The 27,120-nt window shown below is 34.4% G+C and overlaps 1 protein-coding gene across 1 annotated transcript in view; it reads left to right on the top strand.

Annotated features, from left to right (window-relative positions):
* Window positions 1-25,718, top strand: part of LOC140137741 (ephrin-B1-like) — a 149,366-nt gene extending 123,648 nt beyond the window's left edge. The window contains exons 2-7 of the mRNA XM_072159506.1: window positions 17,770-18,053; window positions 19,376-19,477; window positions 20,156-20,277; window positions 21,629-21,830; window positions 22,541-22,672; window positions 24,459-25,718. Coding sequence (XP_072015607.1) covers window positions 17,770-18,053; window positions 19,376-19,477; window positions 20,156-20,277; window positions 21,629-21,830; window positions 22,541-22,672; window positions 24,459-24,619 — 1,003 coding nt within the window. The 3' untranslated portion in view covers window positions 24,620-25,718. The remainder of the gene's footprint in view (window positions 1-17,769; window positions 18,054-19,375; window positions 19,478-20,155; window positions 20,278-21,628; window positions 21,831-22,540; window positions 22,673-24,458) is intronic.
* The last annotated feature ends 1,402 nt before the right edge of the window (window positions 25,719-27,120 follow it).

Raw genomic sequence — 27,120 nt, 5'->3', positions numbered from 1 at the left:
GATAACACATAGGTGCTGCTGTCAAAGTAGGGATCGGGTTAAGATGTGAGGTTAACAAATGAGTTGTGATGGTTGACCTGCGATTCAATAAATAAACACTTGCTTTAGAAGGAAGATGTTTTCTGCCGTTGGATTGACCTCTGCGGTGTCTTTAGGCTAATGCAATAGGGAGTTATTCCATTTTCACACTTAAATTGTTAAATGTGACAAATTCACAAGATATTTTCCAAGCATTTTGTGGTCAATATAAATTTTAAGACCAATCCAATTTGTTGTCTGTTACTTAGAAAATGCCATGAAAGATATTGATAAAGCTTTCTTGAATTGAATCAACAAAATTTTGGTGCCTTAAAAAGTATAGTTTCAATAAGTGCAGTTGTGTTTGATTATTAGTAAGAATCAAACACATTTTCTTGCTCTGTTTCCATCATTAATTCATAATGTAATAAAATGTGATAAAAATGTGCTATCATGTGATGCACATTACTAATATAATATTAGATTAGCAGAAACACAAGCCCTCTACTTCCTCATCACAATAATTATTTGAGATATATCCATCCTTCATTAACTTCAGCTGTGAAACTTGCTTACCAGATTGTGTATCAACTAGAGTGTTAAGGTAATGGTGTAAAAGCTTTTAAATGAAATCAACCACAACTGACATAGGCTTAAGTAGTAGACCTACAGGGTGTATATAGCTATACAAGTGACAGTGTCCACGCAATAGAGGTTATCCGTGTTCTATAAGTTGCATATCCTATCAGCGACTGCTATACCTTGTTTAGGACTTTCAAAAGAAGTACCTGCATGTGCAACCATGACTGCTTCAAAATAGCCCGCCAAAGTCATGCAGGTAACGAGGTTGTGTATTGAATTGGTTTGAATGAGGAATACTACGGGAATCAGCGCCTTTTGTTAGAAGTCACACATGAGTAAAGTGGATAACCTCTATACTTGATCAAAGTTGATCATACTATTACTTGTGGTAGATGTGACAATCTCTCTAAAAAGCATTTGTTACCAAGTGACCTGTCATGCACCCAGGCCTGTTGTAATAACTACAAATCTGGTGACTCTCAAAAACAATCTTGGTGAGTCCAGTTGATTTAGTTTTATGTAAATTTCCAATTGAATAATCTTGGTTAACTGGACAAATATCAATATTTATAACATCAATGTGATTTTTGGTTACATATATGTGTATCCTGTGTTTCTCTACCAAAAGTCACAACTTTTGTACCAAATTCCTTCCCACAAGGTGATCGGTGTATTACATAACAATAGATACAGCTCAGATGTTAATTCATCTCCTGCTTTGTTATTGCAATACAATGTGTGCAGGTATTTCGGTCAAATTGACTAGGACAAACCCACGATCCAAGTTAATAAAGTATTGTAATAATTGATGTGCAAATTATTGATAATAAATTTTGAATGTCATGACCAGAAGACCATTATTCACATTCTTGGCTTCTTGCCAATAATCCAGCAGGTGATTCACATTCCTAGTCCATCCCAAATGCAAAGGACTACCCACTGCACTTGTCAAGGACTGCAGGTGGATATCCTATGTTTTAAAAATCGTGTGCTATGTTATTTGTAAATGCTTTCTTTGGCAATGATATATGGTTTCTTTGTCTTAACATTCATCACTTTACATGATCAGGGTGATCCGAACGATACAGATTTGTTAGACACAAAACAGGCCTTTCTATTATAGATTCAAAATTTATATATGGAAAGGTATGAAAACTTACAGTTTTGATCCCACCAATGAAAAAAAATGTTACTGGTTAAATAAACAGGCATAAGAATTTTCAGTATTAAACCTGAATTTAGGCTTTTTGTTGTCCAAATTTCTGCACCTTCTTTTAATTTCAGCCTGTTCACACACTTTTTCAGGCTTTTTTCAAACACTTCTGGTTTTTTTTTATGGATGAGCATTCTCATACCTGAATAAAAGTAAGTTCTGTACAAGAATTTTATTCATATTTTGTAAGAGCAATTTTGCGTAGCTACATTTTTGCCAAGTTTTCTCAGCACCCTATATGGCCATGTGTCTTATGGTGGGACCACAAAATACCTGGTGGCGTTACATTTTTCTCTCCCCTTTCTGATTTAACTTGTTGTCACAAAGTTATTCTTGGTCCAATTGCATCAAGTTTGGGCTCATTATACAGCTTGATTATTCTAATTTTCAAATATGTTTCACAATTTGGAATTTGAATTCGTTTAATTAGTGAAAAATATTAAAATGTTAACGAAGATAAGTGGTAGAGGAGCATGTACAATCTCTATGGCAAATGCTTTGAAGACATGATATCTTTTTGAATTTTAATTATATCATTGTCAAATTGTGTGCTATACATGCAAATCATACCTCAAATGAAAGCTTGTTTATTCATTATTCATATTCAGCTATTAATTTCATCTAATCGTGTTTACAAGTATTTACTGAGAACTGCAAGTCACAAGAACCACAATTTTTTACTATAAACACACAAATGCCAAAATTTTCAGTCACAACATGCGTTTTGGCTTTCAATTGTTGTATCTTGAGAATTATACACCCTAAGATAGGAAAATTATACATTTTTGGAAAGCTTTTTACCCCAGGAATCTAAATATGCAGTTAAAATAAATGTAGGATACACTCTAAAGAAAATATTTTCAAAAATGTAATCAACATTTTGTGCATGAAGTTACGTATATTTTCGCACCCTGTATCACCACTTTGGTCAATCATAACATAGCAAGAGTATACATTTTATTAAAGCTCATAGTGTCGCCTGTCACAAAATTAGATTTCATTTGAGGTATTCCATATCAGGAGCAAATGCAGTAAATAATCAATTTACTAGTAAAATTAAATTTTTTCATGATATCACCCTATATATTTTCTTACGCACCCTGTATACCAACTTCAAATTTCCATATTTGGATTCCTTGGAACATAAGCTTTCCAAAAATATAGTTTTGCTGGTGTGAGACGTATAGTTTTAGTCATGTATCAATTTTAGTGAAAAGGAAGACAAATGATCAAAATCAGTGCTTGTAACGCAAATGTGCCCCACCATAAGACACATGACCATATATGAAATATTACCATGTAAACTGCTCTAAATGGGATGCTACATTGATGCTCGCCAGATGGTGTATATATGTGGCTTGTCTTACCTGCAAATATTTTAATGGTGTTGAAACATCAATATCGGGAATGTAGAGCAAGAATGGCCTTTCTGCAATAGCTGCCAGGTGTCATGTGTACAATATAGAATGCAGAAATGGTCAAATTATCTATAGGGCAGCTATTGCAGATAGGACCTTCTTGTACTAAACCTGCAATATTATGAGCGTGTAGAGTTTGTAACAAAAGTCAGTGATTGAAGGGTATTTTTTCAACAGCCAAGAACGGATTATGTTTTCCCCATTTTATTCTTTATCTGAAGGATAATTTGTTATGGTATTTATCAGATGATTCTAGGTGTGTAAACTGATGGGTAGTCTGGTTTTTGTCATTGCTTTATCTCTCAAGTGGGAGATGGATTTTGTTTGCATTAATTGGTTTGGTTAGAAATTGTCCAACACTTTGTCATGTGAAATTCTATCCATCTCATCGATCAACATGATAAAAAATGGTTGTCTGTGGGATAGAAAATAACATTTAAATCATTTCAGTGCCTTTCACATAAATTGTGCAATTGCAGCTGATATTCAGCACTTAATTCTTTGTAAATGTTTGTGTTTTATGTCATTGATTTTATTGATGTTGCTTTTTGTTACTTGAAGCATAGAGTATTATAGCAGAAGATAAAAAGTAAGAAAGACAGAAACCAAAATGTTTTTATTTTTGCAGCAGCTGTACACCAAAAAGCGTGAAGATTATTGTTCTGTGAAAATTTAACAGTAGTACAAAATACACACATGTGCATTGTATCCCCCAATTGCAACATGAAATCCACCAGTCAAACACAAGTTTCCCTATTGTGCACTTGTCGTTACTTGAGAAAACACCAAATCACATAGAAATTACTTAACTTAAACAGCCCACTATTCAATCTCACTCCACGTTCAATAAGTTCCCCATATAGATTTCGTTCAAATCAATAGGGGTTACCAAATCGCTGTAACACTCTCAAAGAAAACATGGGTCTTGTGTGGTAGTAGCATTTGTGTCTTTCTAGTGAACTTATAGGAATCCAACTTTAACAGCAAGGTGATGCATTACTACGTGTGGTGCGGCATTCAAGGGGTGGATTTTTTACAGGTCGGGCCTTTTGCTACTTCCTTTGGTATTCGGTATAAGCTTATCGCTTACAAAAGGACAAAGGACGGTGGTTTGCTCGCTTCATTTCACTTTGTTCTGCAATTATTCATTAGAGCTTAATGAGGTCGGCGGTTGAACACACACAATCAATTTGGTAATAGGAGAAACTGTAGTTACGTTTGTATTTCTGTGTGATTTGATCAATTGTGCGAGTGTGACACAAACTTATTCCATGAATTTGGTGTCTACTTTTACACTTTTAGATACCAAGTTGAAGGCTTGTAGGCATCAATGGTTTAACCTAACTGTCTTAATTGAGACATAGGCCACCGGCAAACTGTCATCACTGGAGTGGCAAAAATGCTAATTGTCCACTTGTTATTAATTATCTTTTGCGTTTTAATTTGGGACTTCGGAAGTGGTATGACTGAACAAGTCTATGCCGATTTGTTTTCGATCAAAGTATAGAGTATCAAGCCTAGGGAAATGTAGTGAAGGTGCAATTATTCTTCATTTCACCATGGACCCTATAACTAGCAGTCCTCCTTAATATTAAAAGGCTATGTGATGAAATACCCGACCTATTTAATGTATCATGATGAGGATTGCGATATATCACATCCAAATATTGTTACAACCAGCTATGATACTTAGTTTCATCCCAGGTAAAGCGACTTTGATGTAGTATTGAGTCAATGCATAGTGACATTCCCTGTAGTATTGTGCCACTATTGTCATATTGTGTAATATTCAATGCGGCTTTTTGAAGCCATTATGGCTGTGGCCCAATGGCAAATGAGCACATCAAAATTGATTCAAAGCAACCGGATGCCACAAGTAATATTTCAATGTTTTTAAAGGGAGTTGAGATCGAGTGTATAGAATGTTTTTATTGGTGTTTAATTGTAGCCCAGTTTCCTAATGCATGTTTACTTGCATGAGAAGCTGCCTTTACTTTATCTAAAATGGTTGAACAATATTGCACAGCTGGGAACAAGAGATGGGGTTGACGGAGAGGGTGTGTGAGAGAGGAGAGGGAGGGAGGGAAAGAGAGAGAGAGAATACTGAGATGCTGAGACCAAGTCCATAGCCAGGATGGGGGAGGGGGTGGCAGGCCCAAAAGTGGACTTTTCCTTCTTAAGAGGGCTGATTTCAATGTTTTTACCCTTTTTATTTGGATTGGCATTTAGGTGGGGTATTGTCACACCCTGCATCCCCCTGGCTACGGCTTTGGCTAAGACTGAAAAGGTGAGAGATTGGGATTTAAGGGAGAGGAAGAAAGAGCGTGTTCATGTCACAGTTTGACATGGAGAGAGATGTTGGAGAGAGAGAGAGAGCAGAGGGGTAGAGAGTGTTAACTTTGAATTAGGAGCCTAATTCCATGGTGTGAGAGATGAGACAGACACAAACCATGGCATTAAAAGATCTTCTAATTCCAGTAAAATGATTGAAGGATGGAATAAGCAGAGATCAAAGAACAATGATTGGATGAGCTGCATGTATTTTTACTGATCCTTTAAAATCTAAATGAAGCAGTTAAAACTCTGACAAAATAAATGGTGAGAATCTGTGCATCACAGAGCTGTCAGACAACAAATCCTGCTGTCACTTCTTCCTTTGTTTGTATCCAGTATTTTTGCAGCATTTTATTTTTACTCATTTACAAATTGATATTGACAGAAAAATGTTGAAATAACAAAAATATAGGGGGTCAAATATTAATGTAATGTGTAACTTGTAAAATTCCATTAGCTTCATCAGATGTTCTATGGTAAATTTTCTCAGTACCATGCCACACAAAAATTCAAAATAATGTGAAAAAAGTAAAAATCAATCTTTGTAAATGAACTTGTAACCATCACTTTTATCCAATTCTGGTGGTATTTAGTTACATTATAAGAGGAAGTTAGTCAGTAACGATGCACATAATTGAGATTTATCATTCCAAATGATAGTCGCTGCAGGGAATTGCATCGTAAGATTCTACATAGTATTTAAGATGTCTGTCACTCACGGCAATTGTTATACCTCCTTATTCTTATGTCACATATCAATAATCAAGAAGTGTCTGAAAGGTAATTAGGCCTGTAATATCTCGACTAATATCTATGATTTTCATAAAATCTGTGATGTAGCAGACACGTCCTGTGTGAATTAGGTAGACAATGCCTGGGGTATTTGCGATGAAAAATAAATCATTATTTTGTCATTTGTGACTATTTTTTTAATCAGACGTTTGACATTTCTACAATCTTCTTTTACAAAGGGTTATCATATAAAATAGAAGTATTTTTGTTTCACAATATGATCTGTTTTCATACAAGGCATCCTAAACCTGTGTAATGCACTTACAAGCAATGTGTTATGAAAACATGATAAAATTAGCAATTTTATTATCACAGATTGATTTTATTGAACTTTTACAAGCATTGCATTATTGAATACTTCACCATCCCATCACCCAGATTCCGGCATGGCCTCTTTCTGTTTCTACTATTACCCTATGACTTGCAGGACTGTTTCAGTAATACATTCCCACTATTTCATGTGTATTTTGTGTATTTCCCATGTGCAATTGGGTTTATCTGTGGTTATTCGTTTAGAGCTTGATCCAGTGTGCATTGCCCTTATTTAAATGGTGTGAGCTACAATAGTGCATTCGGTACTTTTAAACCTTGCTTGGGTTAAGAACATAGTGGCATAACTTGAGAGTCTTCTGGGGGAAGGGGCAATGCAGCTCAAATGTAGGAAGAGGAAAGTGTTTTATTGAGTGATGGCAGGTGGAATGCTGATGGGGTGGGAAGTTGGGAAGATTATCCAAGTGCTGGCAAGGCCCATGAGACTTCCTGTGCCCTCCTCTCCTCAACTTTTCATCAGGAAATATGCTCATCTGAAAAAAGTACTGTGGTCCAAAAAGATAAAGTTAATACACAATCTAGTCTTCATTGTTGCAAATTACATGGTGTCGGTGTCCTGGCTATTTCATGTGGGGGTGTGTGCTTGTCTGAATTCAGGGTGTGTGGGGTGCAAACAAGGTCGTCCATGGTTCCTTCTACCTATCAGTGTATTGCACAAACAACACACAAAATGGATAAGATATGTCTCAGTTGGATTGGGAAAAGTCCAATTGGTCCACTGTTTGGAGCCTAGAGCAAGATCCTCGGTTTGATAGATCCTCATTTGTACATCCATGTACATCTTTTACATAATGTGTGCCAATTAATTTAATAGGTTAACATAATAATTATTCTTTCACTTTGATTGTAATTGCATAATTAAATGATACGAAGGGAAGGATACACAACTACATGCTTTCCTAGCTTGACTATGTTTGCTAGCCCACGGTGGTCTATGGGTTCAATTAAAATTCAATTAATGTTGGAAAGGTCATAATGTAATGCAATGGAAAGGGGGAAATAGGTCAGGCTTACCTGTGTGCTGGATGCATACTACATTTTCAGTGACACAATGTGCACACTTAAAGACTATCAGTGATTTTCAGTATAAACATCGTTTTATTTATCTGATCCACAAATTCATCCTTTCAATCAGTATAAATCATAAAAGAACACAAATAACTCAGTGTAAATGTTTATATTAGTGTTGACTGCTCTTATGTTTGCATGGTAATGCACAGAAGTTTCAGAATTCAACTACCTTGCAAGAGAATGAAGCTCATATTTTGATGTAATATTCAGGTTTTAACTAAATTGCTTTCACTCTTGCTGCAGTTTTTTACCCTCCCCCAGGGCCATAGCAAGATTGAAAAATGTGGGGAGGTCAAATTACAAATATACGCCCAAAATGAAATAAAGATATAAAGAAAAACATAACAAGTTTATCAAAAAGTGGGGCGGCCATGGCATCCCCGGCTCTGCTACAGCCCTGCCCTCCCCCACCTAAATCCATTTGCAATGAATTCCAGTGTATTTTGTGTTGTAAGTTACTGATAGCAACATTTATAAGAGATTTAAATGAGTGAAATAAATGCAAGTATTACTTGATGTGGACTACATACCAGTGATCAATCATTTCAAATAATGTTCAACTGAAATAGCAAAGACATTTATGTTTGTTACAAGTCTGTCAAAACTGTCAATGTGTTGCTTCCATGCAGTAAATGGAAAAGGATGCAACTTGAAGTATGCATATTCATTATTGCTATAGGCCTACAGTTCACTTCCATTAAAACTGTCATTGTAATTAAGTGATGATAGGAATTTTAAAGAAAAACTTGCGATTTCTAACATTGAAACAACTACAGCTGGAGTGGCCTATTCTGCTACTTGTCAATGGGTGCTATGATACAGTATTAGCGTATGTTATCGCATATGTCTGACACAGGGGAAAATACATGAGGCATTTGCAGAAACATTAACTGTTTGTTCCTTAACATGTTTTGATGTTTTTTCACATGTGAAATTTCGAATAGCAGAGTCAAAGGTATTCAAAACATGTTAAAGGTAGGATACTCCTATAGCGATCAATTTAACGGTGCAACCTGTATTTCTGGTAATCAATATTGACCTTCTCGTTAATCATGGAAATTCTCGAAAGTCTCTGCGAATGTAATCTTAAATAATATGTCGTCTTCAACAGTATTTGCGCATCGATGATGATGAAATTTAGGATTAAATTTGCACATGCTTTACCAAAAAGATATATCATTGTTAATAGAGGTCACAGAAAATTCTAGAATGACACACCCTCACTTGACTAACAGTCTTTATTCAATGTTTCTATGTAAAAGTTTATACCAGGGTGCTAAAATGTTGATCAGAAGCACCCCTTGGCCTTCACATGTTCGTTAGATTTCAATTCAGAATAAGCCTCTTGAAAACTGGGCTGTGGTTACTTTTCAATGATTTTGATACATAAAACAGCTTTTGAGAAGTGGGGCTATGGTCTCATGTCATAACAAGTAGTGCCCGCTCAGGGTTACATTATATTTGCTATGCAGCACATAATCTGGATTGTGAAAGCACAGACACTCACTTGTGGCCCAGGATACCATTTGCTTAACCATTAACACTTGTATATCGTAGTTATGTCAATAATGAAATCGGTAGAGAACCACCAATTGTATCTATGAGTTAACCCCAGACAAAATAATGAAATTGGAAGCAATGATTTGCGTCTTTGTCAGACGTTCAACAGACATATATGATTTATTTGCAATAAGTATGTAACACAAATATATAGCATGCATATAAGGAATCAGCACCCAAAACCTGGACTTATTAGCAAAACGATATTTAGATTTACAAAGGACCCTGATGAACTATCAAAAGTCACCACCCCAGTGACCTACACAGTAAGGGCTTATAAATATCTTAAAATAAACAAGAATATTTTAGAGGACCTAGATGAAACCTATCTTAAGTCACCACCCTCGTGACCCCTACAGAGGGAGATAAATAATATCTTGTTAATAGAAAATATAAATATAAATACGGAATATTTAATATAGCATCACAGATGACCTATCTGAAAATCACATCCCCAGTGAACTACAAAAAGGGAGATTATAAATATCCAAACAAAGAGCACAGCCAGTAATATAAAATGACATGGGCTGAAACCTTTAACAATATTTGTGCATGCAAAATATACAATATATATTCCTGTAAGATGGTTTCCAGGAATCGTACATTCATATAGGGGAAATCCCTGACAGGTTAAATTGGATACTTGATCCATACTAAAATGTCTACATACTTTAATTTGTGTGCATTTCTTATCCATACTTAAATAGATATATGTTTCAAATTAGAAAATCTCAGCCAGCGGATTTTAAATTTGTTTAAAGTGATGCTAATGCTTTAGCATTGCTCACTTCAAATGACATGGTTAGACATGTGTGTATTATTAATCAACTACAGCTATCTCTTCCTTTTCTTTTAATTTTTTGTTTGAAAAGCTATAACATATGAGATAACATTTAACTATATGCTTATTAGCCCAAGGAGAGAGATTCCGCCGCGATGTACATTTTACACAATGAAGTTCAACTATCAACAGGAAGTTCTTGATTGATATAGCAAAGGAAGGCACCTATCAAGAGTTTCATGATTTGAGCAATTTACCGCTCTCAAAAGGAATTAGACGACTGCACCAAACCAATCATCAAATCACGAATCGTGACCCAATCTTTGCTCTATCAATTACGTTAGAATTGCTTCTTTAACTTTAACATACAAACTTAAAATTTTCTTTATAAATTTTTCCTCACCACCACTATTATACTCTCAATATGAAAAATTGCAAAGGGAGTGGTGGGTGGGAAAGAAAATTTTTTAAACACAACCTAGTCTTGTTGAATCTGACAAAATAATGACGAAACAAGAAATGATCGGAATGCAAAACATCGCCTGTGTACCACGTGACTTAGCAACAGTACACAAATTCACCCAATAGGCCTTACCAACGGGGACTACAGCATTTATTCTGCAGGGGTTAAATTGGTTTTCAATTGATGGGATTGAAAACGTTATTAACCCCAGACAAAATAATGAAATTGGAAGCAATGATTTGCGTCATAGTCAGACGCTCAACAGACATATATGATTTATTTGCAATAAGTATGTAACACAAATATATAGCATGCATATAAGGAATCAGCACCCAAAACCTGGACTTATTAGCAAAACGATATTTAGATTTACAAAGGACCCTGATGAACTATCAAAAGTCACCACCCCAGTGACCTACACAGTAAGGGCTTATAAATATCTTAAAATAAACAAGAATATTTTAGAGGACCTAGATGAAACCTATCTTAAGTCACCACCCTCGTGACCCCTACAGAGGAGCTGAATAATATCTTGTTAATAGAAAATATAAATATAAATACGGAATATTTAATATAGCACCCCAGATGACCTATCTGAAAATCACATCCCCAGTGAACTACAAAAGGGGAGATTATAAATATCCAAACAAAGAGCACAGCCAGTAATATAAAATGACATGGGCTGAAACCTTTAACAATATTTGTGCATGCAAAATATACAATATATATTCCTGTAAGATGGTTTCCAGGAATCGTACATTCATATAGGGAAATCCTGACAGGTTAAATTGGATACTTGATCCATACTAAAATGTCTACATACTTTAATTTGTGTGCATTTCTTATCCATACTTAAATAGATATATGTTTCAAATTAGAAAATCTCTGCCAAAGAAGTTAATGGATCATGCAAGAACTGAATGAGAAATAAACTTCCCAATCCCCCCCCCCCAGATTTTTAAACATATTCTATTTATTCTTTAATTTTCATCAGTTAAGCCTGGGGATATGGGAAGCTCTCTGGATGTTCTTTTGCCTGATATATAGGAGACCAAACGGTGACTGCCAGTGCAATCCCCTACCCATTACGCATATCTGGATGAACTATATCTGTGGGTAATGACACGTTAACTCTGCTCTACAAATTTTGTGTGCCACTTGTTTATATTTCTGGTATATTTCTGGTACAACTAAGCCCCGCACCATTTTTTTTAAATCATCAAACGAGAAGTGTGCCATGCTATAAAAGTGTACAGAGAACTAGGATAACATGCCTATTCTATAATACAATAGGTCAACATACTTCTTGAATCAACGTGATAACTAGGCGGCTGCATGAACCTCACGAAAAAACTTGAACACAATTTTTTGATTTTGAATTTAGTTGAACAAGAAAAATTTGAGGGCATAGTACTTGGCCCCTGCCTAGGCTATCCCATGCCAACCTGGAGTTGATTCCTTCCTTAGTATTACCAAACTTAATCGATCAAATCCCACATGCTAGACCGGCTTTCAATAAATATTTGTTAAATAAAAACAATAGGGCAATTCATGGTTCTGAACAAGATGATCGTTTAAAACAATACAAAACAAAACAAAAACAAACATTCATGCTTCTGAAGCAGCAACTTGACACGTTCCTTGCTTATTAACTTATACCAATCTGACAATTGAATCCTTAAGTGTTCTTGTACTTAGCCTTAAATTTACATCTCCTTAATCCACTATATCATGTGCACATATTCAGTGTGCATTCCAAATGTTATGCATACTTTCATTAAACAATTTTGAGTACCTAACAACTGAAAGTATAATTGATGATGCTGTACAAGTGTACATACCTGTCAAATGTTCAGAATGTCAGAAGATTGATTGCAGCAACTGCATGACTTTGGGAACAGAGGTCTATTGGTCAGATGACATTCAAAAACCAAATAGACTGTCCCCTGTGAATGCTCAACATGCAACATCTTGGATTGGACAGGCAGAGTTTAAACAACACTCTTAAATCGCAATACCAGGTCAGTCATATTACTTATGACCCACAAGACAACGACGGCGTACAATTGTATGCGTGATTTGTGATTCTTACCAGATTGTACATCATTTTATTGTTTTTAAAAGCACTTGACATGATTCTTCCATTGTACGTAGTTTGTAGATAAAGCAACGTGCAACATTCAATGTTAATTCAAAATGTTAATTCAAAATATAAGTCATTGATTGCTGCAATGTAGCTGTTACGTGGCTCCATGTCTAACTGAAGTAAACCCGTTATATGCTTGATGATGAGATCACCGTCAAATATTATTGTGGTCATAAACAAATCTCCAGTCTCACGACAAGCAACACGTCTTCCCTCCTGTTACCTGATATAATCTGCAATGAAGAACACAGAAAAAGGGAAGCAAATTGTGCAAGCAAAGGCTTTTGCATATATACAAGCCTGATTATTAATAAAACTACCTTACTATATACTAAGGAGTTGAAAATTGAATTGATCTTGAACATGATTATTTTTCCATTTATTTTGTTTATTTATTTACCTCTTTATTTACTTTTCAACTTTTTAAATATTCCAGAAGGTCCAAGTGGAAAGGCAGTGTGCACTAAAAATTTGAATTCCAGTAATTTCAAGCTTTTCCAAGAGCCACTAACATTCTTTAATCAGACTAAATGATTCACGAATATCCCACTTGTAATATCAGGATATCATATACCGCGCATCACTAATGCACCATAGCGATGTTACTATATTGCATATCGCCCAACACTTGTCTCATTTAACTCTTGGCCATATTGGCCAAGATTTTATCTTATTTTATTATTATTTTCAACTTCGGATGGGAATACAAACTGCTTGTAAATTTTCCCGACACTAATCCCCGAAAAATACGCCAACGCCCCAAAAGCGCGGCCTGTGAATGACTCCTGTCCCACGATTGGACAAAGCAGGGGCATTATGCAAAGCAGGAGTCACAGCACACCTCGCATGGCTCCGCCTCTTTACCTTTTCAGGACTGAAACCCTGGGATTAATTTATAATCCCTGCAATGCCCTGGAATTATTGCAGCAACAACAATACAGTTTGTGTAACTAAAAACCATCAGCATGATTATATAAAATTGCTGTTTCTGATCCATGTGTTTTAACCAGGCATTGATCTTTCCGTCCATGGATTCGATAAATCAAGCATGTCGAATTCTGCAACCTATACCACGCGCCTATTTCATCCTGCAGAAGTCCGATGTTTTTCTCTCAATTAAGTTGATACATTATGTGAACGATGCAAATTATATGTGAAAACCCACTAATTAAACTAAATAATAAACATTTTAATCATAACTGCTCCTTATTGGCACTCAAATTTCGATTCGGACACAGCTTGATATCGCAAGTTCAACAATGTAAATATCTTTGTTTATGTGATACATGTTCGAATGACGTCATTCCATTTAAATAAATAACTTATGTAATTTCTCGTAAATGGGTTGATCAATAATAATCTGTTGATAGCACGCCGCAGAAATTGGCTATTTGCAAAATCCCCAGGACTGATCGACGGTAAACAATTTACGCAATCATCGAGACCGCCATTTAGTATTGCCAAACCCGCGATTTGGTAGCCCAATTGGGCGAATTTCGATTTTTATTTATTTATTTATGACTTTTGACAATTTCCTGGCCTCAAAAAAGCAATGATTAAGGAAAATTGTTACGACTTTTTAACATTTGGCTCCCATAAAGTTAAACCAAATTAAACCATTCTTGGAGACTTTTTGATTATTTGGGCAGCAATTCAAGCAGAAATTTTTTGGCAACCTGGTTTTGCGTTCTGCTTGTGTGGATATCACAGTTTGAAAAACTTAAAACCGTGTCAAGTGAAATTATAAAATAAATCGCACTCGACCCAATGTTATTTATACTTCCAATGCCCATTTTTTACAAATGTGTTCTACCTATTGGCTTTAGCCTTAGGCCTAGGCCTGCTATTAAAACCCGGGATTGATTATAAAAGCAAATTTCTCACCGAATCAACTCATCATCTTGACTGCTCTCAACACCGCTGCGGATAACGCCCGACGCTGGGTGACCCACGTAAAATTGTCACATTCCGCATTTAAAATACCAGCAACTTCGCCTCTCTATCACTCGGGTTAGTTTTGTCCAACTATTTTTATTATTTTATAAAATATCCCAGACAATGTCACAATTTCCACTTGCCGCAGTACCATCACTATGATAATATTGACGACTTTACTTGATTGCTGCAGCTAGTTGTTTCGTGCGTAAATTAAACAACGATTTTCCGTTCATGTAAAAAAGACTTTGGAATCGTAAGGGAACCAAACTGGAACTATATCATTAGTCTATGATCGCACTTGTACTTTCATAACTGATGAATTATCAGCCATGCACCTGGCGAGATGCTCTCGGTGATAGCGCAAATAGACATAAAATTCGATCCAGCTGGTGGTATAGACTCCTTTTCTCCCAATGTTCCACTCAAAGTTCTTGAAATTCCAAACCGCCGCACATATTTTGTTGTATTTTTCCGACGAAAACCATCAATGAAAACATGGTCCACGCCACGAAATATTGTTGTAAATACACTTCCAAATTAATATAAGCTACTGGGATTACTACTTGTAAAATATGCAAACTAAAAAATTCCGAAAGAAAATTTTTTAAACACAACCTAGTCTTGTTGAATCTGACAAAATAATGACGAAACAAGAAATGATCGGAATGCAAAACATCGCCTGTGTACCACGTGACTTAGCAACAGTACACAAATTCACCCAATAGGCCTTACCAACGGGGACTACAGCATTTATTCTGCAGGGGTTAAATTGGTTTTCAATTGATGGGATTGAAAACGTTATTATCCCATGTAAAATACATGGGTTTATTTTCAGTTGATATTCGGTATCACTAGCATCTTAATATTATTCAACGTATACCTCACTATTTGGCACGAAGGTGACTCAGAATATGTTGTTACCACGGTTATCACGTAACTGCAAAAAAAGCTGAAATTTGGAATAAAATTAAGCTCTAGCCGTTACCGTACGTGGCCTGGCCATATAAACCCTCTTAACTTGATCTCAACCATAGGCCTATGTCTCAACATACCATTTGCCTTCATAATGCCAAAATTTTGGTGAACATGAACAGTAATTTATGTTACTATTTCTTCCCTAATGCAAATTCTGCAACTCGTTGAATGAGAAACAATCAAACAAAAACAACAGTATTGAATGGGTATGTAGCTTGTTTATGGGGTGATACCAGACCTTAACTTTATGACAAAGATGATGTGCATGGTGTTGATGTTGAGATATCGCACCTGTATAAATCTGCAGAAGTCGGGAAGTATTTGCCAGATATGGAGAAGCAAGATTGACATAGCCAATCTTAAAACTGCTCATGACAATTAGACAGCCATAAAGATACTGAAATGACATCAGCACAAACCAATAAATGATCATTAAATGTTTTAGTGCAATGATAAAGTTGGGTAATAAATGTGATAACTAGGCAATAATTTGAATTGGTGTCAGTAAGGTCCTTTCTATGTGAGATGGTGAGCTCAAGTGATATTTCAACATAACGCTATATAGTACTTGATCTTGGAGGGGTTGACACTTCTCACACTTTTACCAAAAGACTTATTGATCTGCAGAAGACAATGATTCAACCAAAATGGTGAAATTACACCACATTTTTAGACAAAGATATCTGTTTTAACAAGTTAGACAGCTTTAAAAGCTCTGTCTAAAAATTTTAGGCAGCGCTTTTCAAAGCTCTGTCTAAAAAATTAAAATTAAATTGTTACATATTACAAAATGCTTCAAACAGTTTCACGTTCTCATTGTTATTCGTAAATAAATGAAATTAAAAAAGATGTCCTTGCTGCTAGTTAGGAAGATGAATCATGATAGTTCCATACCAACACGGATCAGTATTATGCCAGAATACCTGTAGAATCATGTCACAAATATTTGGATTTTACGTTTTCTGTGTACTTAGTGTAATTTCCCTTGTGAAATTACGAAAGCAGGGCCACTTTATACCTTGAAAGAGCTACGAAAACAACGCTAACACATACGCAAACATTATGTTACCTAGAATAATATTCATGCAAGGTGGAATTTTACCATTTATATTATATGCCTTCAAATTCCATTAATGCTAATGAGATATCTGAAGGGTGTCAACATATTTATCGAAATACTGATCTAAGAACAGTATAATGAAAACTATGCATTTAATTTGCATAATTTATTCATGTTTCAATTGAAAAAAGATACATAGTTCAGCCACCTGTGCAAATTGCAAATAGATTTTGAAGATTACTTCAAAAATAAAAAGTATTTTGAAGAAGACTAAATATAATGCAGTCATACATAAACCTGGAAAATGCCTGAAGCACTCTCAAGAATGTAGACAATATTTGCAAGTCAAGAGGCTAAAAACGATAAAATCTATCACTTGTGAAAATATTTCAATGGTACTTGTTACCTGTCTTGTCATAAAATACATATATTAGCATAAAAATACCTCTTATAGACCATTAATAGGTATAGGTTTGTCTCAAAAACCAAATGTTCTTTAAAACTGGTTCAGACCTGAAACTTTTCCTCTTTTCAAGCTGATTTCCTCTTTTTTTATTCCTGAAATTTATGCATTTTCTGTTACTTTTCAGCCCAATTTGAGTCATTTTATCCCAATTTTACACTGTTTTTTAGCTTTTTTTGAGCATTTTCAGCTTTTTCCCTTGTTTTTTTATATTAAATAAAAACCCTGTTTTAGGTCTTCTAGTTGATTTAGGGGTTCGTTAATAGAATTGAGGGCATAATCGATTAGGTGATTGTATTTCATCAAATAATAACAAAATATAAGATGTAATAGTCTTTAAAATGCAATTTTCCTTTTTCTTTTCCGATGCTGAAATTGTCTTGCTTAAGCACCAATCATACATGCCGTTAAATGGCACAAATGTATGCATTATCAATTTATCTAAAGCACACTATTTGAGCTTTGGGTAACCATGGTAACATCTACTTAAATTCAGATGAGTTGTGTTGCTTTTCTACAAATCCTGATGTTGTCATGAATATTCTAAAGTTGTTGCAAATTTAATTTATTTGTGTAAAACTGTCAACTAAAAACCCTCTCTCTCTTTTTTTTTTTTCCTCTGCAGTTTCTATCCAAATGGGCTGGTTTTAGAAGCTGAAATAGATGACATCGTAGACATTGTGTGTCCGCAATCAGACAACACAGAAGATGCAGAATATCATGCATTAGTACAAGTAGACAGAGAAGGATACAGAAACTGTAGCCTGGATATGCCAGGCAGAAGGACTAGAAAATTACTGGATTGTAATCGTCCATTTGAAACAAATCTCTATACATTGCTATTTCAAAGGTATACACCGTTCCCTGGAAGGCCTTATTTTGAAGAAGGGGAAACATACTATATTATATGTAAGTATATGTTTGTGTGGTTAGTAGTCATGCGTCAAGGGAAAAATGTGGAATTCAGGGAAATTTTGACATTTGGAGGTCAATTTTACTTCACCAAACAAAGACATTTGGAGGTCAATTTTACTTCACCAAACAAAGAAATACATAGGAAATTTATAAGAATTTCCAGTCAAAACACAGTAACTAGACTTTTTTGATATCAGAATTCCAGCAGTTTGTTAATTTTCAGCCTATATTTTCAGGTGTTTTTGGCGCTTTCCAGCTTTTTTTAAAAAACATTTTCCAGACTTTTTCATGAATGTGTATTGCCATGCCTGCTATGGGAAATATTGATATTTTTGTGAAAAAAAGTTTAGCTTAATATCTTCACAGAAGATACATATTTTTCTAGGTATGCTTAATTCTAGTTGTAAACCAATTCTCAAAGTCAGTTTTAATTATATTAATTTATTTTACACTGATTATCTCACGTATCACATCCTGGACTCCTGGTTAGGTGCTGCATCCAAATTGGTTCAATCTTGAGATTGACCATCCATACTTTTTATTAATATTGAACCATCAATTAATCTAAGACTTAATGGTCAAATTGTATTGATTAATACATTAGATACAACGATTAGGCCTGTATGTTTGAACAATTTTCAATTAATTGGTATTCACAAATACTATGTATCGAACAGGAATCTATTGTTAATCCGAAGATCGAAAATATTTGGATGAAGTGCCTTGATCTTTGTATTCCTTCAAGAAACCTCTGGTTCAGGCCTCCAGCAGTCTGATTAATAGAAAATATGAGACCCCCCCCCCTCCTTCAACACTTCCGAAAAATATAAAACTATCTGGTATTTACATTGTATGCATACAATGGCTTTAATATTAATCAGTAATTGGTTGAAATTGTTTACAACATACGTTTGTGAAGGTTGTCATTCATCCAGGTATAATCAAATATAAAATTAAACTTGTTAAAACTATTCAACTGGACTCACGGTTTTGAGAGGCAACGGTTTCACACCTTATCCTAGGTGCATCTTCAGGCCGACAGACCAACAGACGGCCTGAAGATGCACCTAGGATAAGGTGTGAAACCGTTGCCTCTCAAAACCGTGAGTCCAGTTGAATAGTTTTAACAAGTTTAATTTTATGTTTACAACATACTTCCGTGTTGACAATAAAGTGGTTTCTTTAGCTAAAGTCTGTTATTCTAATGTCCTCTAAATCAAATCTTAGTCAATCTCCAAGTATAACATCCATCATCAACACTACCATTTGTATTGTAAGATTGACTAATTAATGACTTAATTGATTGATTAAAACAGCAACTTCAAGTGGAACAAGAGGAGGTATTAATCAAAGACATGGTGGTCTGTGTAGATCAAAGTATATGAAGAAGGAAATACATATAGGACCTAGACCAGCAGGTATGTATGGATTATAATAATAATAATAATAATTATTATTATTATTATTATTATTATTATTTTGTTTATTCACATTTTCATAAATAATATATTTTAATAACTATAACTATATTAATCAATTATAAATATAATAACTATAATTGTAATGTTAGTTCACCGAGTTTGTTCTTAAAAGTATGGACAGGCAGAAAATCAGTCCAGAGGGAGTGAAAATCACTCCAAAATAAGAAAACACTCCTAAAAGGGTGAAAACCACTCTTTCATATAGTATGATATTTTGAGTAATGGTCCCATTTATCATATCTTGAAAGAGTGGTTTTCACTCTTTAAGGAGTGGTTTCACTCTTTAAGGAGTGGTTTCACTCTTTTGGAGAGTGAGTTTTTCACTCTTATATACATTAAGAGAACACTTGCTTCTAAAAGTAGTAAAATTTGTCATACTTGGGGTGTATTTTCAGACCTGGCAAATTCTAGTTCAGGATGCTTTTTGAGACTTAATGGTTTTGCATTATACCCCACTGTTGATGACCAGTATGAAGTATAAAATAGCACTATCAGGAAATATTTTCGTTAAATAAAACAGTGGGTTTTGTGCCAGAACTCTACATTTGGAGATGTGCATTTTGTCATAACATCAATCAAACATATAACCAATCATATGTTGTCTTTTTATTACAGTTGTATTTGAAGGTGAAATCAAACTACTGAGCCTCGGTGGAGTTATTCTTGATTGGGATGATACATTACTAGTCCATGACTCGCCAAGATATAGTGAAGTCACATATGAAGTAGAAAATGCAGTATGTATCCAAAATAAGAAGAATATCACTTAAGAAGATTACAAAAAATGACGATTGATAGCAAAGATTTGTTAATATGCTTTAGTAGCTTGTGTGAATGCTGCTATCTACTGAAGATAGCACATACACTATCATAAATGCTGGAATTTATTGAAAATAGCTCATCATAGAGTGTATGACTGCTGCTATCTACTGAAGATAGCACATCCTAGGTCATATAAATATATAAATGCTGCTATATACTGAAGATAGTACATCCTAGATCATATAAATGCTTCAATTTATTGAAAATAGCTCATCAAAGATTGTATGAATGCCGCTATCTACTGAAGATAGCACATCCTAGGTCATATAAATGCTGCTATTTACTGAGAATAGCTTGTTCTAGATTGTATGAATGCCGCTATCTACTGAAGATAGCACAGAGGCGGTTGTCACACATTCACAATATCATCAATCTTGCACATTGAACACTGCCTGCAATATGCAGAAAACAGTATAGTTGGCATGGCAGTGATTTGGACTTATTAAAGAATATGTTATGTTGCAGGCAACAAGACATATTAAAAATATCAAGACATCTGTCGGCCTTATCTTAAAATCAGGTTTAGGGACATAGACCCACCTTTCTTGATTGCATTACATGTTGTATACACACCAACTGAATGCATTATGCAAGAGTTGTGTATTATGATGATATGCATTATCAAAGTTCCTTTGATAAGTAGTATAGTTGTGTATTATGTACGATATGCATTATCAAAGTTCCTTTGATAAGTAGTATAGTTGTGCATATGTACAATATGCATTATCAAAGTTCCTTTGATAAGTAGTATAAAAGGAATCTATTTCCATTTCAGAAGTAACAATAATAATAAGAACAAAATTTCAATTCATCATATTTCTTAGCTTATCCACTTAACCTGAATAATGATCCACTGGTTGTATCATTGAAAAGAGAAAAAAAGTGAAAGAAAATAAGAATAAATTTATTATTGCTTGCTTGCAATATACTGAAATAATGATCTTCAATACCAAAATATTTGTTTTTGTATAAATGATCCACTAGTCTTAGATATTGGAATAAAAAAGTGAAAGAAAATAAGAATACATTTATTATTGCTTGCAATATACTGAAATAATGATCTTCAATACCAAAATATTTGTTTTGTAGCTAAAAGAATTATACGGAGATGAAGAAGGTTTTGTGAAAAGATCATATGCTGCTATTTTTTTTAAATAGCTTGTCATATAGATTGGAAAAAAGAACGAAAGAAAATAAGAATACATTTATTATTGCTTGCAATATACTGACTAATAATCTTCAATACCAAAATATTTGTTTTTGCAGCTAAAAGAATTATACGGAGATGAAGAAGGTTTTGTGAAAGCAGAAGTAACAGGTTACAGACATGGCAGTGTGATTGTGGAATTCAGAGTACAGTTTGCGGAAGGCAGCTCAGTCAGCATAGACACAATACAAAGACCGCTACAAGAAACAGCTCAGCCCTTTGGTCATATTCGTGTAGATCCTCAATCAGTATATGTTGCAGGTATGTGTTTGATAGAGTTTGGGAAAAGTGTTCTTCTGTATAGAAAGGTAGCAAAGTTCTTCTGTATAAACGTGATCGATCTTTCTTTTTCTGCTATTTTTCTCTTCTGTCTTGTTTTGTTCTGGAGACATTCTGTTGCTGGTAATCATTTTCTGTGACTTTTTACTGTGTTCATCTTCTTTCCCTAAAACTGTACAATACATACCAGCATTTTTCTGCCAGTGGCTGCTCCAACATTTTTTTGGAGGGGGGGAAAGTGAAATGGGGGTAATTAAAATATTTTCTAAAGTTGGGCAGTTTGGCCATATTTATTGGTCAAGCTATGAGTTTTAAAATATTGGATGAGATGTAGTCGAGTCCAATATTTTAAAACTCTTAGCGAGACTAATAAAGCAACGCCCCCAATTCTATCATAATTATGTTTTGGATCCAATATTTTCACACACTTGGTTTCTTGAAAACACAGCTATGTCCAAAAAATATGATTTTGTCCAAAATTGGTCAAATTTTGTCCTAAATAAGTAAATTTTCACTTTCTTGATGGGGGGTGGGGGCTAATGTCTTTGTCAGACAAGAATCTAGATTTCTGATGGTACAAAAAAACTTTTTTGGATTAAGTTGAGGCTGATGCTGTGGATCACAAACTGCCACTGTAATGAGTTATCTTGCTGTAGAAGATATAATAACAAATTCTTATGTTTTGTCCCCAGTTATTTCAGGTAAAGAAAAAACAACAGAAAGAACAACAACATCAAAAGAACCATCAAAATCTACAACACCAGAATCGCCAAGGTTACCCACAGTCAGAACGTCACATGTGCCGCCAAGGAAACCTATAACATGTAAGCAATAAATAAAAAGAGGAAAAAAGTAGAGAAAAAATAGCACAGGATCAAGAAGTATATCAAGTGTCTTATTCATAGAAGCTGGGTTTATTAAAGTTTGTAGGTGTAAGATCATCTCTAAAAGTGATGCAAGAATTGTGTGCTCTGCATTTTCATCACTAGTCGCTTCATAATCAAATAGTGGGAAATATATGCGTGTGTGAGCAATTTGCGGATATGCTACCCAAATCCTCAACAGCAGAAAGCATTACTAGTAAACATAATAATAATACTTGATAAAGTTTATATGATATGATATTATATGTTTGCCAGCCATTTGGATATGCCTAAAATTTCAGAGTTCCATTAAATCTAAACTTGGTCATGAAATTTACCGAAATGAATGTGAGATATTGCTCCCTGGGTGCAATTCACATCTTTGTATAACAATTGTTTGATGTTGAAAGATTGTGTTTGTCGTTTTCAAAATTTCAAGACAAATATTGCACCCCGGAGTTGCATTGTAAAAGAGAATGATGCAAATATGAAAATGGCTGTCATAAAAATACACATAGTACAGTGTAAGTTGAATTTTTCATGCAACATTTGCTTTTGTGATGCTTTTTATTCTCCACGTAACTACTGCGAAAAAAGCAGCGCATATATATTCCTATTCCATAGAGGTCTATTTAAGGAAGCTTAAAAGCATGAATTTAAAGCAAGTGATACAATTCAAAATAGGCAAAGCGTGAAGAATTGATGGTGCAACACTATGGACCATAATGGCCTCATCCCATTGGCATAGTTCAATAACCTCAATTAAACAATCATTGTGCAAAATTTGACCTCAAGTTGTAGAGTATGAGTTTGTGTACACAAACTTCGAAAGGTCATTCAATGAATATACAAATGTGTTGGGGTTAAAGAACTGTGCCCTGTTAGATGAGCATGTTGTGGATTCTAGTGCAAGCATAGTTCATCAAACATTACAGTGAATCTCTAGGGATTCCTGGCAATTGAATGTAGTGTGAATATATCTCATGAAATAGTCAGCCATACAGTGAATGCATTGCACATCACACGCTATATATTTGAGGGCTCGTGTTTACACTAGCCAAAAGTCGATTTCTATTTCGATTGCATCTGAGGACTCACCTTTAAAAGTAATGGGCTATTCCAGATGAAATTCATAAACCCCTGTGGAAGATATGACCTTAATCTCCCAAACAGGGAGTGTGTATTTCAAATTGGGTTACCTGAATGGGTGACTCGAGTTGAAATCTACAACCCCTGTGTGGGAGATTAAGGTTATGTCTTCCACAGGGGGAAGGATTTTAACTGGAACAGCCCAATTTGAGTTACGGGTGTTTACAATTGGGGGATTTGAAGTCTTGTTTGAGAGTGCGATGGCAACGGGTCACTCATCGGGCATACAAAAACATGTAATTCAATGTCGGTGTGATCGTTTACTTAGTTGAAAGGCTGCTGTTGAATGGAGCTAAAGCAGAATTTAATTTGACTGCGTGACGATTTAAGTCATGGTAAATGCGATTTGGTTTGTTCAATTGCATTCAATATAGAACAACAGCAAGAAATATTAAAATTGTAAATTAAGCTAAGACTAAAATTTGTTATAGATAATATTGATACATAGTAAACTAAAATCAGTTTTTGTTAACATAAACTAATTTTCCACAAATAATTAAAATAATATTTATTATAATACAGAAATTGTTTGCTTATATGACGGTACCATCAAACACTCATTTTAATATTTTTGTCTTTTGTCTTTTTCTTTCTGCAGCAAATGAGATTTTACTTCCAGAAAAAGGAAATTCAGATAGAAACAACATAAAAGGGAAACATGGCAGTCATAAAGGCAAGAACTCATCTAGCAGAAGTCAGCATTCATTAGTAACTCTCTTTATTAGCTTTCTTTGTACAGTGGTTAGATGGCGTCATTGATTGTGTCGAAAATAGTTGTAGTTTTATCCATCAAACTGTGAATTTTGTGCATTTTAACAAACCGTGTAAGTCATAGGGTGTTATCTGTGTCTCGAATGATGTCGGAGTGCTGCCGTCGTCAGGTGCACGTACGTATGAGTGTGTGTATGTGTCAGTGTATATTTTTGCCCTTTATTGCAACTCATGAAAATATTTTGTACTGCTGATGTAGGTGATCCTTTTATAATTGAGAAAACAATGTGAAAAAAAGACAAATATTGAACCTTTTTGTCACCATTTTATAAATACCAAAAGGTGTTGTTAACATGCTTAAACACAGATAACACTGTATGATTTATAATATTTGCCAATGTTTGCAATATCAAGATATTTTCAAAGATAGTATATTAATTGATTTTGTATATTAATTGTTTAATTAATTGAGGAATTAAGTACCTACCAAAATGTCGTAATAAAGTATCAAGCTTTTTACTTGAAATTTAACATATTGGCCAAAAAAACATTGAAATAATCCATATTTGGACATCAACTTCATGATTAATTGGAAATATTGGCAAGTAGTAAGTCACAAGTCTCAAGTATGCTCATTTATAGGGGCTTAGTTCAGCTATTCTCTCATGATGTTCATGTTGACCACATGCTATGGGGATGAGGCTGAATACCCAAGTATGAACATTTCTGAAAGTGAACCTGTGACTATCATTATAAGTACTGAACTGTGTCTCTAAAGATTGGGATATTTGGAGCTCCTTGTGATTGGGGTTTAAATTTACATGTAAATTTTGTAAAAAGAAACAGAAATACTTTTCATAGTTTTAATTACAAAATAATGAAAAAATATTGTTTATTTATATTGTACTATTACCAACTTTTTGGGTTATAGCCAAAATGGTGTATTCCTTTTCCCTGCTCATTCTTTAAGTTTGTTATGTTTTCAACAAAAGTTGGTTAAAGTTTGTAATTTTTCAAGTTTCAAGCATTGGTATAGGTGATGCAATCAAGCTAGGTTTGTTGTGTGGATTTTGAAATATGGACAAAAAAGAACTTAAGGGATCTGGAATGAGTGTTTTGAGCGTTTCGACAGTATTTTTTGTGGGACATTAGAGCACATCAGACATATCGATTGCATTCTGAATACGAAGAATGTCTTTCTGATATCAAATAATTTTGATTTTTTGAAATTCACGATATAATACAAATTTTATGACAAATTATTAAAATTTGATATTTTTCACATTTTTGATATATAACAGTCCTCGGTAAATTTTATAAATCTAATGACATATTCTTAACGTGTATGTAGCTGGGAGGAAAAGCTGATGAGCAATTGAAAATTTTGACCTTTCATATTGAAGATATGGATTTTTTTTCCACAAAAGACCTAATTTTTTTGGGTGTTTTGGGGAAAAAATCCATATCTTCAATACGAAAGGTCAAAATTTTCAATTGATCGTCGGCTTTTCATCCCACCTACATACACATTAAGTATAAATCATCAGATTTATGAAGTTTACTTGAGTACTGTTAAATATCAAAATATCAATTTTAATCATTTGCCATAAAATGTGTATTACATTGCAATTTCAAAAATCAAAATCATTTGATATCAGAAGGCCATTCTTCGTATTCAGAATGCAATTCGATATGTCTGATGTGTTCTAATGTCCCACAACAAATACTGTCCAAACGTTCATACCCCACTCCTTAATATTGAGTTATCTATTTTATTGCTGTTGCAGCATACACATATCCATATCTCAGCAACATTGTTATTTAGTCTACTTTGGCTAGGATTTTCAAGATGTTAACTTGTTAATGAGCAAAAATAGTCAGTAAAAGACTGGAAATTGATTTTTGCACTGTAAATGACTTTTAGGTTGATTGCATCACAAATAAGAACCAATTTTTGTTGTGTGTTGTGTGTGCATTATTTATTGTGTTAATGTCCTAGAATTAGGAGACATTTTTTGTATTTTGTGGTGTTATTTGGCAATTTTATTGTCATAATACAGGCAATAATGTTTACATTAACATGTTAATGTATTAAGGGGTCAAATGTGTTGCTTGTATTCTTGATCATGTTTAAGTCAAGCAACACATTTCAAAAGAAAGTAAATCAAGTGAAATAGGTTTAAGATGTTCTTTTTACCTTTGTGACATTCTGGAAAGTAGTATATTATTGGAAGTTGTCACAAAAATAATGACTGAAAGAGGCTGACTTTTTGTTACATAAACCCAATTTTCTGTATGCATTTGGAAATTGATGCAATTTATTTTAGTACTCTCTAAATGTAAGAGAGTGGCAAAGAGATTATTTGACTTGCCTACAGTGATCGCTCTATGGAGTGAAATGACAAGAGTGAAAGAGTTAATTGGAAAGAGTGAAATTCACTCTTTCCAGAGTTAAGTTCACTCTAGAAAGAGTGAAATTCATTATGGAAAGTGTGAAATTCACTATGGATAGAGTGAAATTCACTCTGGAAAGAGTGAAATTCACACTG

This window comes from Amphiura filiformis, chromosome 17 (genome assembly GCF_039555335.1).
Source record: "Amphiura filiformis chromosome 17, Afil_fr2py, whole genome shotgun sequence".
In the NCBI taxonomy this organism is placed as follows: domain Eukaryota; kingdom Metazoa; phylum Echinodermata; class Ophiuroidea; order Amphilepidida; family Amphiuridae; genus Amphiura; species Amphiura filiformis.
This window is presented reverse-complemented; position numbering and strand designations above follow the sequence as displayed.